Source organism: Cyprinodon tularosa, unplaced genomic scaffold, assembly GCF_016077235.1.
Source record: "Cyprinodon tularosa strain WSP-4 unplaced genomic scaffold, ASM1607723v1 ctg744, whole genome shotgun sequence".
Taxonomy (NCBI): Eukaryota; Metazoa; Chordata; class Actinopteri; order Cyprinodontiformes; family Cyprinodontidae; genus Cyprinodon; species Cyprinodon tularosa.
The window spans coordinates 333,169-346,880 of NW_024039501.1; the positions used below are offsets into that span (position 1 = coordinate 333,169).

Here is a 13,712-nt window from a genome sequence, read left to right on the forward strand (position 1 = left end):
TTTGCACACTGTTTTTATCCACAGCTTTCTTCCCGCCGTCATCGTACGTCACTCTAAATGCAAAGTGGTCCCATACAGCAGACCTATAAAGTGCTGCTGGCGCGTCTTCCAACTCCTGTTCTTTCCCACTCGCCATTCCCACACAATTCTCCACAACAACTGATTTTATTCTGCTACACCCGGCTACGCTGCTTTGCTTCTTCTTCTTCTTGTTTACTACTGGTGGTTGGCTTTGGTCGCAGTACCGCCACCTTCTGCTCTGGAGTGTAATCGTTTTGCCTACTAGAAAAAGGAGCAGCGCATGAACCGAACGCAACACACGCGAACCGGACCGAGACAGTCGAACTGAACGGTTCGGATGGTTTTCAGAAACCGTTCCATCCCTATTACCAGTCAGGTCGCATCAGAGCATTGGGCCATACGCTGCAAGGACAAATATAGTGACTGTGAATCCTTTAAACGGCGTGGTTTCATCTTATAATCTGATTTGTAGCTGAGAGGAAAAAGTGAAAATATCGTACCAGGTATGCCAGCACTAATTAAGACCCCTTTAAACAATCAGTAGGGACTGTTCTTCCAATTACAATACAGAGGAATTTTGTTTCATTTTGTTGCAAAGAACATGTTTTACTAATGAAAACTCGAAAAAACAACAACAACAAAAAAAACTATCCAGAAATGAAACTTTGAAAAAAAAATTAATAAAAAAGGTTTTCAGAATAATTCTATGTTTAAGGTGAATCCGTGTATGGTTCGTTCTTTGTTTTTTTATTCGTTTCAAAACAAAACGAAAAAACAAAACAAGCATGTGTTTTTTTGTTTTTCCGTTTTTAAAACGAAATTAGAAAAAAACGGCATTTGTAAAAATGAAAAAAAAAAACGGTAAGTTTTGGGATATTCTTTTTACTGCAATGGTTAAACCAAACACAAACTTTTATTTTGTTTTTAATTCGTTGGACCTTATGGCAGAACCGGAAATGAAGACCTGAACTCCCAACACATAACTTTTTTAGTTACCAGTAGGTGGTGGTAATGTACAGGTGCTGGTCATAAAATTAGAATATCATGAAAAAGTAGATTGATTTCAGTAATTCCATTTAAAAAGTTAAACTTGTATATTATATTCATACATTACATAAAAACTCATATATTTCAGATGTTTATTTTGTTTAATTTTGATGATTACAAATGACAACAAATGAAAATCTCAAATTCATCATATCAGAAAATTAGAATATTACTGAAGACCAATAAAAACAAAGGATTTATAGAAATGTTGGCCAACTGAAAAGTATGAACATGAAAAGTATGAGCATGTACAGCACTCAGTATTTAGTTGGGCCTCCTTTGGCCTGTATTACTGCAGCAATGCGGCGTGGCATGGAGTCGATCAGTCTGTGGCACTGCTCAGGTGTTATGATAGCCCAGGTTGCTCTAATAGTGGCTTTTAGCTCTTCTGAATTGTTGGGTCTGGTGTATTGCATCTTCTTCTTCACAATACCCCATAGATTTTCTACGGGGTTAAGGTCAGGAGAGTTTGCTGGCCAATTAAGAACAGGGATACCATGGTCCTTCAACCAGGTACTGGTAGCTTTGGCACTGTGTGCAGGTGCCAAGTCCTGTTGGAAAATGAAATCTGCATCTCCAAAAAGTTGGTCAGCTGCAGGAAGCATGAAGTGCTCTAAAACTTCCTGGTATGTGGCTGCGTTGACCCTGGACCTCAGAAAACACAATGGACCAACACCAGCAGATGACATGGCACCCCAAACCATCACTAGGGTTGGGAATTGAAAAGATTTTCACGATTCCGATTCCCTTTTCGATTCTATGAAATGATTCGATTCTTTATCGATTCTTTTTTCGATTCCAATTTGGGGGAAAAAGGAGAACAAACAGTTTGATTATCAGCATCAACTTTGTTTACTTAACTATTGCACAATCTTACAAACTCAACAAGATCAAGATGTCCACAGGAAATGTGAAACTGGAGTAACATCTGTGTTTAAATGAAAAATAAATATACAAGAACAAACTTAATAACCAACAATGTCTAATAACAAATGATGGGATAATAACCTATTTTAAATAACAAAAAATACTAATTATAAAAGAGTAGTAGGGAAAATTAACAGTTATTTTGCAGAAAGATGAGCATATCTGCTTTTTCTGGAAGGATACAGGATCTTTCAGGGCTTATGGTGTCTCCAGCCGTGGAGAACACCCTCTCAGATGGGGTGGAGGAAGCCTGCACACAGAGGTAGTTTTCAGCCAGTCAGATAGCAAGGGCAGCGTATCTTGCTTGTTCCACCACCACAGTGTGGCGCTATCCCTGCAGGGGATGGAGGGCAAGCTTTTATAGAGCTGGATTTCCTGATCTACCCTCTGGGCTAAGGAAAGACGGGGCTTTGATTCACAAAGTGACCGCAGCTCGTTGTCTTCCTCCTCGAATAGTTCTTCCAACTTGCGTAACTTGCGTAACTTGCGTAACTTACGTAACTTACGTAAAAAACGTGACGTAAGTCGTGCTCCCCAGAGCCGGCGCTCTAGGCTCTGGTGCTGCGGGAATCGAAAAAAGAATCGTTCAGTGAGCTGCCAAACGATGCCATGGAATCGGAAAATACGGAACCGGTTCTTAACAGGAACCGGTTTTCGATTCCCATCCCTAACCATCACTGACTGTGGAAACTTTACACTGGACTTCAAGCAACGTGGATGAAGTGCCTCTCTTCTTTTCCTCCAGACTCTGGGACCTTGATTTCCAAAGGAAATGCAAAATTTACTTTCATCAGAGAACATGACTTTGGACCACTCACCAGCAGTCCAGTCCTGTTTCTCTTTAGCCCAGGCAAGACGCTTCTGACGCTGTCTGTGGTTCAAGAGTGGCTTGACACAAGGAATGCGACAGCAGAAACCCATGTCTTTCATACGTCTGTGTGTGGTGGTTCTTGAAGCACTCACTCCAGCTGCAGTCCACTCTTTGTGAATCTCCCCCACATTTTTGAATGGGTTTTGTTTCACAATCCTCTCCAGGGTGTGGTTATCTCTCTTGCTTGTACACTTTTTTCGACCACATCTTTTCCTTCCCTTCGCCTCTCTATTAATGTGCTTGGACACTGAGCTCTGTGAACAGCCAGCCTCTTTAGCGATGACCTTTTGTGTCTTGCCCTCCTTGTGCAAGGTGTCGATGGTCGTCTTTTGGACAACTGTCAAGTCAGCAGTCTTCCCCATGATTGTGTAGCCTATAGAACTAGACTGAAAGACCATTTAAAGGCTTTTGCAGGTGGTTTGAGTTAATTAGCTGATTAGAGTGTGGCACCAGGGGCCATCAATTTTGAACCTTTTCAGTTAGCATTACCAAAATGGAAACGAGTAATGTGGAGCTCCTTGGCGGCTCAAAGCATCACTGATTTCAGAGTGTGTTTTTCCTCTCTCAAAAAGTTCGATAATCAATGCAGAAAACGGTTCAAGTGCAGCCATGTGGAAGTAAATCTGTGTCGCTGGGATTTGAATTAAAAATGCCGCTGAAATTTAAATGTTGTATGTTTGTTCTTACTGTTTCAGTGTTAAAATATATTCAGAACACATCTTTTGACCTAAAAAAAATTGTCATTATTTCTACACAGTTAAAATTTCATTTGTTATTTTCTCTTCAAGCTAAAAATTCACATTACTATTTCAAAGTGTATTTTCAGTAGTGTATTTTCAAAGAGTATTTTCAATACTCATTTTTCAGTGTTAAAAAAATCTGCATATAAAAATATTCAACCTTTCAAAATTCAAACTCAATATTTTCAGCCTCCTGAGATTCAACTGGGTCAGTTTCATTTTTCTGTCAACTACAGAAAAATTAAAGTAATAAACTCACCGTTGAGTTAGCGTTAGCTTTCATGACCTGCTCCATCATGCTGGTTTTCCTTCAGTATGAGCGCCACAAACGTCACGTCACATGACTAAGAAAACGTAACGGGATTGGCTGGGTGTTGAACGCCACAATCCATCGTTAATGTCTGTGACCTGAAGTAACCCTTCCCTTTTTACGCTGAATTTCGACGCTTAATTTAAGACGGTGAAATAGAGCCAATTGAATCTCAGGAGGCTGAAAATACTGAGTTTGAATTTTGAAAGGTTGAATTTTTTATATGCAGATTTTTTTAACACTGAAAAATAAGTATTGAAAATGTAATCACTTTGAAATAGTAATGTGAATTTTTAGCTTGAAGAGAAAATAACAAATGAAATTTCAACTGTGTAGAAATAATGACAATGAATTTTTTTTTAGGTCAAAAATGTGTTCTGAATATATTTTAACACTGAAACAGTAAGTACAAACATACAACATTTAAATTTCAGCGGCATTTTTAATTCAAATCCCAGCGACACAGATTTACTTCCATACAGCCATTGACATTTATTTAGAAATGGTTTGTTTTGATGCCGTCTTCATCCACTGTAAATGATTCTTCTTTGGCGACTTACTTCATTTCCGGTACCGCTACATATTAAAACAACAACCGTATTTTATTTTCATTTAGATGGCAAAACAAAACTCGAACGCTGTTGATTTTCTATTAATTCGATTTTTTATTTTTTCGATTTAGGTTTTAAAAAACGGAAAAACGGAAAAACCACGTGCTGGTTTTGTTTTTTCGTTTTTGTTTTGAAACGAAAAAACCAAAGAACGAACCATACACGGATTAAGGTGGATTCTATATATTTACAAAACATATGTATGAAATAAAACATTTTTTTAATTTTGATTTAGAAAACGTGTTCTGTACAATAATAGAACAAAAATTCATTTCAAATTCCAACAGCAGATTAGAAGGGGAATAGACGATATTTACTACAGCTTCCAATAGAAATTTGTAGACGGTCTCACCATGATTTGGGCGCTCCAAAGTGCAGGTAATTGATGCTATAAAGGTCCATGTCCTCAGTGTGCCATGCAAAGGTGGTCTTCCACATACCAAAATACAGGTAAGGAGTGTTAACGCCCTCGATGGTTATACCGCTGTCACGCTCAACCGTGTCCAAAATGGTTCCCAGGCGACAAATATTCCACTGCTCCACATCCTGCCAGAACACATTAATAAGACAGGTCACCGCCGGAACGTGACAGAATATGAAAAAATAAATTACGTTCCAGCATCAGTTCGGCCGACGCCGACCTCAGAGCGTCAACTCACAGGATCATACAAGCTTCCGTTCACATCTGCCCCATAAAGAGGAGGGTTAAAGGTTAAGTTCTTCCAATATTTCCTTTCCAGCTCCTCAAAATCATCATAATGTGGACTGCAGAACCTAAACAAAAGGTATTTGGCAGTGTTAAATCTTTTAACTTTGAACAAATGCTTATGAGCAATAGGATTCTGGTCTTACTTGTCACTATTGGCGATCCTACGGAACTCTTTGACCGTCATGGCTCTCTTCTGTATGTTGTACTGAGTGAAAAGGCCCGACTGGCCGGTCACCACCTGCTGAATGGGTGCAGGAATCACCAAATCGTCTATGTCCTCATAAGAAGCCCGAGGCTTCCACTCCTTCGGTGGAACAATCTGAAGGAAGGATCCATAGATTATTTCAGCAAGCAGCATCAAAAACACGTCTAATCGAGCTGGATGTTTTCAATCTTTCTCATAGTCAAGAAGAAATTAGTTACCTTAGCTAATCCTACTCTATGAGCTCCTTTGGACTCTATATACGCAACATAGCGGTTAAAGTTCTTGAATTCTTCATTGGTTGGATAAAACGTCATGATTCCCTTGGAGCCATGGTTTTGAGAGAGTCCGTCTGAAGCCATTGTCGATCTCAGGAGGAGCTCCTTCACACTGAAAGGAGACAAGTTATGATTTCTAATCAAACAGTAGCTTATATTTTATTCTACTTCATTATTACATATTTCATAACACATACACTTAATTACCTAAAAAAAAAACAGGAGATTAGAACCACTTCTAAGGGTTCATGGATGTTAACGCATTTGGTGTTACAAATTCGATGGTATGGAGGACCAACTCTGCCATATTTAAAAATAAATACAGAAATAAATAAATGCTCAATAAATATATAAGCATACAATTAATTGCCAACAAAAATACAATAAACAAATAAATGTAAGTAGAAATTAAATTAAAGTGAGACATAAATGTATATAACTCTTAATTAGCTTATTTATTTATTTGCCTTTGTAATATTTACCTTATTTATTTTTTGGTCCTTTATAATCTTCAACTTTATTTTTTAATTACTTATATTTTAAAGTATTTATTTATGTGCATGTTATAATATTTTTGTCTGCTTTATTCTTCCTTTGTATTTTTTTTACCTTAGTTATTTCTTCGCCGCTGTTTATTTCTCTCTGCCCTTTTTACATTTCTGTCTGCATTTCTGTCTCATTATGCAAATGAGGAGGGGGTGTGTCCTAGAGAGTCAACTTCTGCTCATTGGTTGGCTTGGCGGTCCATCTTCTTAACTCACAGAGCTCAGAGTACTAAGTTAAATTTTCTCTTTTCTGTTGCTGTTGTTAATAAAAGTATGTTTTAAGATCATTTGAGGCGAGAACATTATACTTTTAAGCATCACCATATGGCCCATTCACAGATTTAATGCGTAATTTAAAAGAAAATGTGACGAACTTGAGAGGACCGCGGCAACCAGCAGAACTCCGAAGCTAACCGCAGCCCGTCTGCAGCGGCCCTCTCTCTGCAATTAATTGTATGCTTATATATTTATTGAGCATTTATTTATTTCTGTATTTATTTTTAAATATGGCAGAGTTGGTCCTCCATACAATGGAACCCCAGTGTTAAAATACAGTTTTTTAAAAAAGTGTTACAAGTTAGGTGGAACCCCGGTGTTAGAATATAAAAAAAAAGTGCTAATGCGTTCAGTGGAACCCCGACGCTACAATAAAAAAAATATGTTAACATGTTCGGTGGAACCCCGGGGTAACGCACAACATTCTGGTTGTTTCCAGAAGAATGGATCTAGACTTAGAAGCTGGTACAAACAAAAGGGGAACATTGTTAAAAAGAAGCAGATATACATACCTAGGCTTTACAAAAGGCTTTGCTTTATTTTTCTGCTGCTGTTCCAGGATGTAAAGTAGGGCTGGTGTTTAATCCATCTCTGATCTAGTTGAAAAACAACAATAAAACACTGGTTTGATTTCATCATGTATTTGGTTCAACACAGATCAGTGACGTTAGCAGTGTTGGGCACGTTACTTTGAAAAAGTAATTAGTTATAGTTACTTCTCCCAAAAAGTAACTGAGTTACTAACTGAGTTACTCCACAATAAAAGTACCTAGTTACTAGTAAAAGTAACTATTGCGTTACTTTTGCGTTTCTCGCCCCCGTAACCCTCACCACCCAGCCCCCACCTTCTCGCGGTGTGTTTCCAAAGCCAGCTGAATAGAGCGGACGACAAAGACAAGAACCTGCAGAGAGTTCAGCATTTATTGCAACTCAACGTAAATGACATCAGGGGGGAACGCCATGTGAAGTTTTTTAACAGGGCGTTCAGATGTGGTGAAATTAATAACTGGGGATGCCTAATTCTGAAATCATGTGTGTTTGGGTTGTTATAGATACTGCAACATCTATCAATCATCTATCTATCTAGATCTATACTCTGTGTGTGACATAAAATATGGATCTCTATCCCTGCCACAAAGGCCATCAAATAATGTTTAAAATAAAAAACACAGTAGGTTGAAAAGGCAGAGTATCCATCCATCCATCCATCCATCCATCCATCCATCTAGGCTAATGATTGTTTACGCTCTCCATAGTTCCCTGTGGCGCGAGCACAGGGCGACTGTTGCGCGCCTTTAGCTAGCATGCATGTTTCCTGTCGCTTGCGCGGTGAATCGTGTCGCCTGCGCTGTGCGGAGATGCAGAGGAAACCGTATCTGATGGGGAAACGCAGCTCGACGTAACACCAGTATTTCCATCTGGAAAACACTGTTTTGCTGCTGGAGTCCTCCTCACTCTCCATCTCTCTGTGTGTGCTGTACGTTAACACCCACCAGCAGAAACACCCACCTACCCAACTGACAGACGGAATCTCACTATACATCAGCCATTCTCATCCTCCCCTCTCTCATGACAAGGCTCGCACGAGTCCTGTCATGAAAAAATGTTAAATGTGCGACCTGAGTAACGCGCAGTAACGGGGTGTCTGCAATGGTAACTGCGTTATAGTTACAGTCAAAGTAATTAGTTAGATTACTCATTACTAAAACAAGGTAACGGCGTTAGTAACGCCGTTAGTCCCATCCCTGGTTGTTAGGTCAGCTTGCTTGTAAACAGATGTCTTCATCTACTCATCACCAGAAAGCTTTTTGTGTAAAAACATGAGCGCCATTTTGGTCCTCCTTGATCAACATCATCATCATCTGTGTAAGGGTGCTAACATTAGCCTGCCTTGCTATCACCAATCAGAGACCCACCTACAGGCAGTCAGTTAGTACTGCTGCTACTACTGAGACCAGGGAACGATCCTAAACAAACTATGACTCACTGCTAATGTTGCTAATGCTACATCCACACACACTTGGATGCGCACAAGCCATATTTGCCGCAACAGAAACATTATTTCCACTGTTCAGTAGAGACAAGGATGCAGAATGAACTGAATGTGGTTCTGTTTGTAAAAATAAACACTGAATAAAGTCCTTCAGTTCTCATCTAAATTGTGTTTATTTGCTGCATGACGCAGCAGCGCAACATTTCCGCTGTGCTTGGAACGAGAGGATGCGATGATAAAGAAGTGGAGGACGTAAGGAAAAAATGTTTCCAACATGATAGAAAAGACATGGTAGCCATTAGCAGGGTAGATTGAGAAGACTTTAGTGAGTTGATGAACTTCATGGTGTCAAGTTTTAACATTCCTCTAAGGGCAACCAGAACCACCAGTTTAAAGGCTCTACTAGCAGCACAAAGACTCTCCAAGCACTGATTGCCAGATTACATTAAAAACAAAAATACCCTTTTAGTTAATGACAGTTTTATATCTGTGTTGCCTTGAGATTAAAGTGTTATAATGCCATTAGCTGGGATCATTTTAGGCTGTATGCACCAAGAAATGTTCTGGTGGCTGATATCAGAAGATTCTCTGCTGGCAGAGACAATTGATAGGCCAGCCAAGAACTGAAAGATGAGACCTTTTCTTCAAGTATGGCTCCTCTTCCCTCCATAAGGGAAGGGTTACTTCAGGTCACAGACATTAGCAATGGATTGCTAATGCCTGAACGAAAACCAGCATGACGGAGCCGGTCATGCAAGCTAACGCTAACTCAACTACAGAAAAATGAAAGTAATAAACTCACCGTTGAGTTAGCGTTAGCTTGCATGACCGGCTCCGTCATGCTGGTTTTCGTTCAGACATTAGCAATCCATTGCTAATGTCTGTGACCTGAAGTAACCCTTCCCTTTTTACACTGAATTTAGACGCCAAATTTAAGACAGTGAAATAGAGCCAGTTGAATCTCAGGAGGCTGAAAATGTTGAGCCTAAAGCCCACTGTGAACATTAAGACAGAAAAAAGAAAACAAAACAAACACTCAGTTCAGGTGTTTTATACATATGTGAATCAGAAAATTGTTTATATACCAAACTGAACTAATGTTGTTCTCTACTTCAAAAAACCCTTTAGATTTTCAAAAATTCAATATATAACATGGAGGCATAAACATCTAATTTTATTTCAGTGTTAAATTATATTTAAAGTAACAAATTATAATAAACAATGTCTCCAGACCTTTACTGGTTGTTGATTTTCTTTATTCAGACCCCGCTGATTTTTAATTAGTTTCCGCTGACATACACTCTTTTTATATTGTCTGTCATCTTTATCTTTAATGGCTTCTTGCTTGAACTCCTTGTAGTCTATATAAACTACTTGAACAAGAATTTCACTGAAGGAGTAATCCCAATGAAAAATAAAGTTGAGTCTAGGTCTAATTCTTTTAAATAGCCCTGGATCATTAAGCTACTATTCTCTGCCATTGATTATGTTTGCAGGATCATGCTATTATCATTAACAGAGGCTAGTTGGATTACGCCCCTACTCCATATTCCACATTATTTTGAAGCTAGTTTGAACACCGCGTGGATGCTGCCGCGTGCGGCAATAATCGATCCTGATTGGTTAAGCGTGGGTCTCTTTAAATCTGCATGAAAGCTGGTTAGCGATCGTGCTAAAGGAACAAGCCTGATCGGTTCATTGCGCCGAAGTAAAACACAGTTAGCAACGATAGCAAATGCCCGTTTACTAGCACCGATTCGGCAAATGTGATCGCGCAACTAACACGTTAATACGGTAAACAACATGAACAGGCTGTTTAAAAAGCAAGACATTAGCATTTTAACCCTATTACACCAGACATGGGAAGGGACTAAAAGATGTTACATCTCCTCCCCGGAACATTTATAAGGAAGATGGGCAAACCTAGCTCTAGCATTCTCCTAATATCTAGAACAACATACTTGAATTATCAATTTGTTTAAATAAAAGCCTGAGATTAAATGTTTCCAATTCTAAACACATTCCTCATCAAAACAGGACAAACTAAGCACCCGACCGTTAGCATCTCCATTAGCTTCACAGCTCCGGCTAGCAGGCTATGGCTAACGGATTAGCATTTTAAAATGAGAAGTTAACGTTCTGCGTCCAAACGACGTCGACGTATCGATACTTACCTAATGCTCCAGGTAAGACCGAATGCTGTCCCCTTATGTGGCAAATACACTGTAGTTAATAAAAAGGGCTGCGTGTAGAAAACCACAGAGAGGATATCATGCTAACCCCCGGAGTACATCACTATCCTCCATTACCGTCCCTACGCACGCATACGCATCCAGCAAGTTGTTTACAGCAAGACGTAAGGGACACGTTCAGCCAATCAGAAGGCGAGACACGTTCAGCCAATCAGAAGACGGTTCTCATGGCTTTCTCTGTAAGCCTAGGAGACAACTTTAACAGCATTTTACTTATAAATGCAATTATAAGTGGTTGTTTTTTTGCACTTTAAACGAAAAAATATTCTTCCTAATTTTAAGTTTTAAGTCATTTATGTAGTAAATTACAATCACGCAATTTCCCATCTCATTAGGGTAGGGTTGCCCCCTTTCAGAAATGTAAATAAGGGACATGGGGGTCCTAGAGAAAGGTTCTTTCTTACAAAAATAAAGTAGAAAATAACAGTTATATACAGGAGATCAACTTAACTTGTGCAAGGCAACAGAAATAAATAAATAAACAGGCAGTAATATTACAACCAATCGAAAGAACGGAAGAATTAAATAAAAATAAAGGAGACAGACTCATTCTGCAACAAGACAGTTCCTTGCATCAAGTTAACATTTTGTTGATTCAAAAATCCATAAATTTCCACATGTCCCTTCAAAGTTTTTGTATATGTCTGTATTTGTCGGCTAACAGAGATAAAGTTTGTTCGTTTTTGAAACTTATTAGTGAAGGTTTTTTATTTTTCCATTTACACACTTATGATATCTTCCCATACTTGTAATAATATTGACCATGTTGGATAAATCTTTCCCAATGTCATTCTTGTATGTTAATATTTGATAGTACTAGAGAAACTTTATTGTCGTGGGGGATCTGGGGGTCCTCCCCCAGAAAATTTTGCATTTCTTAGATGCAATTTCCAGCAATATCCTGCATTTCAGCCAAATTGAGTCCCGTTTCAGCTCAACACAGACCATATTTTTATTTTGTTCTTTGAACATGGCTTGTATTCCTTGCAATAAGCAACAGCCAATTAAAGTAATTAATAAATGGAAATGTTAAGTTTGCATAGTATCATTGTGTGCAGAAATCCCCTCACAAAACCAAGGGCACGCTTGGCCTGGTAAAACTTATTTTGGTTAAGATTACCGGTATTATATCAATATTTTTTTGTGCTTATTTTTGTTTTATTTTGGTTGTTAGTTACCAGGTTTATTAAATGACTCACTTTGTTGAGCTATATACCTTTCCTGCCAACCTCCGCCCCACTTTGAAAACCACTGTCCAAGATCATGATGGATGAATGGATATTCAGACCAGCGCAGCAGCTTCAGTACTACAAAGAAAATGATATGGCTATGCTCGCTAAAATATTCAGACACCCATGGAAATGCATATAGTTTAAAGAAATAAAAAACTGCTAATTCAATAGGATAGGCTCTGATTCTGTATATTATGTTGAGGCAGACACTCTACTTTTAAGGCTAGGCTTAAAACTTTCCTTTTTGATAAAGCTTATAGTTAGAGTGGCTCCGGTTGCTGCTATAGGGTTAGACTTCTGGAGGACATAGGGACCCTTTTTCCATCATTCTGCTTCATTCTATCTCTATTCTCCCACTCTGCAGAATCTATTAGTTCAATCTCTAACGTTCTGCTCTCTCTGCTTTTTCTCATAGTAGCTTCATCTGGTCTGTTCCTGTTTGGCTGTGACTCCATCCTGGAGAGAAATATCAGCTGTGCTGCTGCCATCAACACCTTTGTTTCTAGATGTTGGAGCTTGGCCTGTTTTTCAGTGTAGTCCTGTTTCTCTGACTGTGACTAACTGGATGTGCTCTCTTCATCCTCTGACATGGGAGCTGGCTCGGAGCTCGTCTGCCTGGCTGTGTGTTTCCTGGATGGGGCCGCCTGTGGAGCTGGTTGACAGTTGCCTTTTGTATCTATGCTTCTTTTTTTCTATGTCTGCTTCTGTCTCCTTGAACCCCAGTCGGCCTCAGCAGATGGCCGCTCACACTGAGCCTGGTTCTGCTGGAGGTTTCTTCCTGTTCAAAGGGAGTTTTTCCTCTCCACTGTCGCTACAAGCATGCTTAGTGTGAGGGATCTTATTGTTGATGAGTCGATGCAATCAGCTGGTTTTCCTTAGATAGAAAACTGAATCAATTTGACTGGATGATCTGGTTAAACTGGAAAGAGCCTTGTGATGACTTGTGTTGTGAATTGGCGCTATAGAAATAAACTGAATTGAAACTGAATTGTATATATCAACGTTAATGTTAGTATTTTGATGTGCTTAATTAATCACAGCGTTTTAGTAATTTTAGTAATTGTTAATAAAAAAAAAATTTTTTAATATTCCCATTAAGAGTATCACTGTTGCCTCCTTCTATATTGGAGGGGGGAAAAATGATAGGGGTGGCCAGACATTGGCTAAGGGTGGCCATGGCCACCTCTGGCCCCCCATCTAGCTCTGTCCCTGACTGATGATGTGCCCTGGCTACGTGCCCAGGAGGATGTTCCCTTTGCTGACTGATTAAACCCAATCAGACCGTCAACATTTCATGATATTAAAACCCATTTTAAACTCAAATTATAATTGGATTAGGTACAGATATATAGAGTATCTATATACTTTATATTGTTTAGCATGTTTTATACATTCTGAAGATGTGGCATCTTTTATTTTGCTTCAACAGAAACCCTGAGTTTTAATTCAATAAAACATAAAACTAGCAGTTATCATTACTTACATTTAACGAAGAAATTGTTTTTTAGAGAGATCAATTTATCAGACTTTAAAGAACATCAGGGCTGCCAGCAGACATAGAGCTTTCTCACACCTAAGAATCTAAATCAAAGAGACTTAAGTGGTTAGATAGGGTTTTATATTCATCTTGGGTATTATAACAGTCTCATTACTATGACCTGTGGAAAGAAGACAGCTATTAAAACACTTTCAACATGA

General features: G+C 38.9%; 1 protein-coding gene across 1 annotated transcript in view; it reads right to left on the reverse strand.

Annotated features, from left to right (window-relative positions):
- kdm4ab (lysine (K)-specific demethylase 4A, genome duplicate b) overlaps window positions 1–10,890 on the reverse strand; it is a 57,742-nt gene extending 46,852 nt beyond the window's left edge. The window contains 6 exon segments of the mRNA XM_038269947.1: window positions 4,880–5,073; window positions 5,187–5,301; window positions 5,380–5,555; window positions 5,660–5,828; window positions 7,050–7,133; window positions 10,705–10,890. Of these exon segments, the coding sequence (XP_038125875.1) occupies window positions 4,880–5,073; window positions 5,187–5,301; window positions 5,380–5,555; window positions 5,660–5,800 (626 nt within the window). The 5' untranslated portion in view covers window positions 5,801–5,828; window positions 7,050–7,133; window positions 10,705–10,890.
- Between the last annotated feature and the right edge of the window lie 2,822 nt (window positions 10,891–13,712).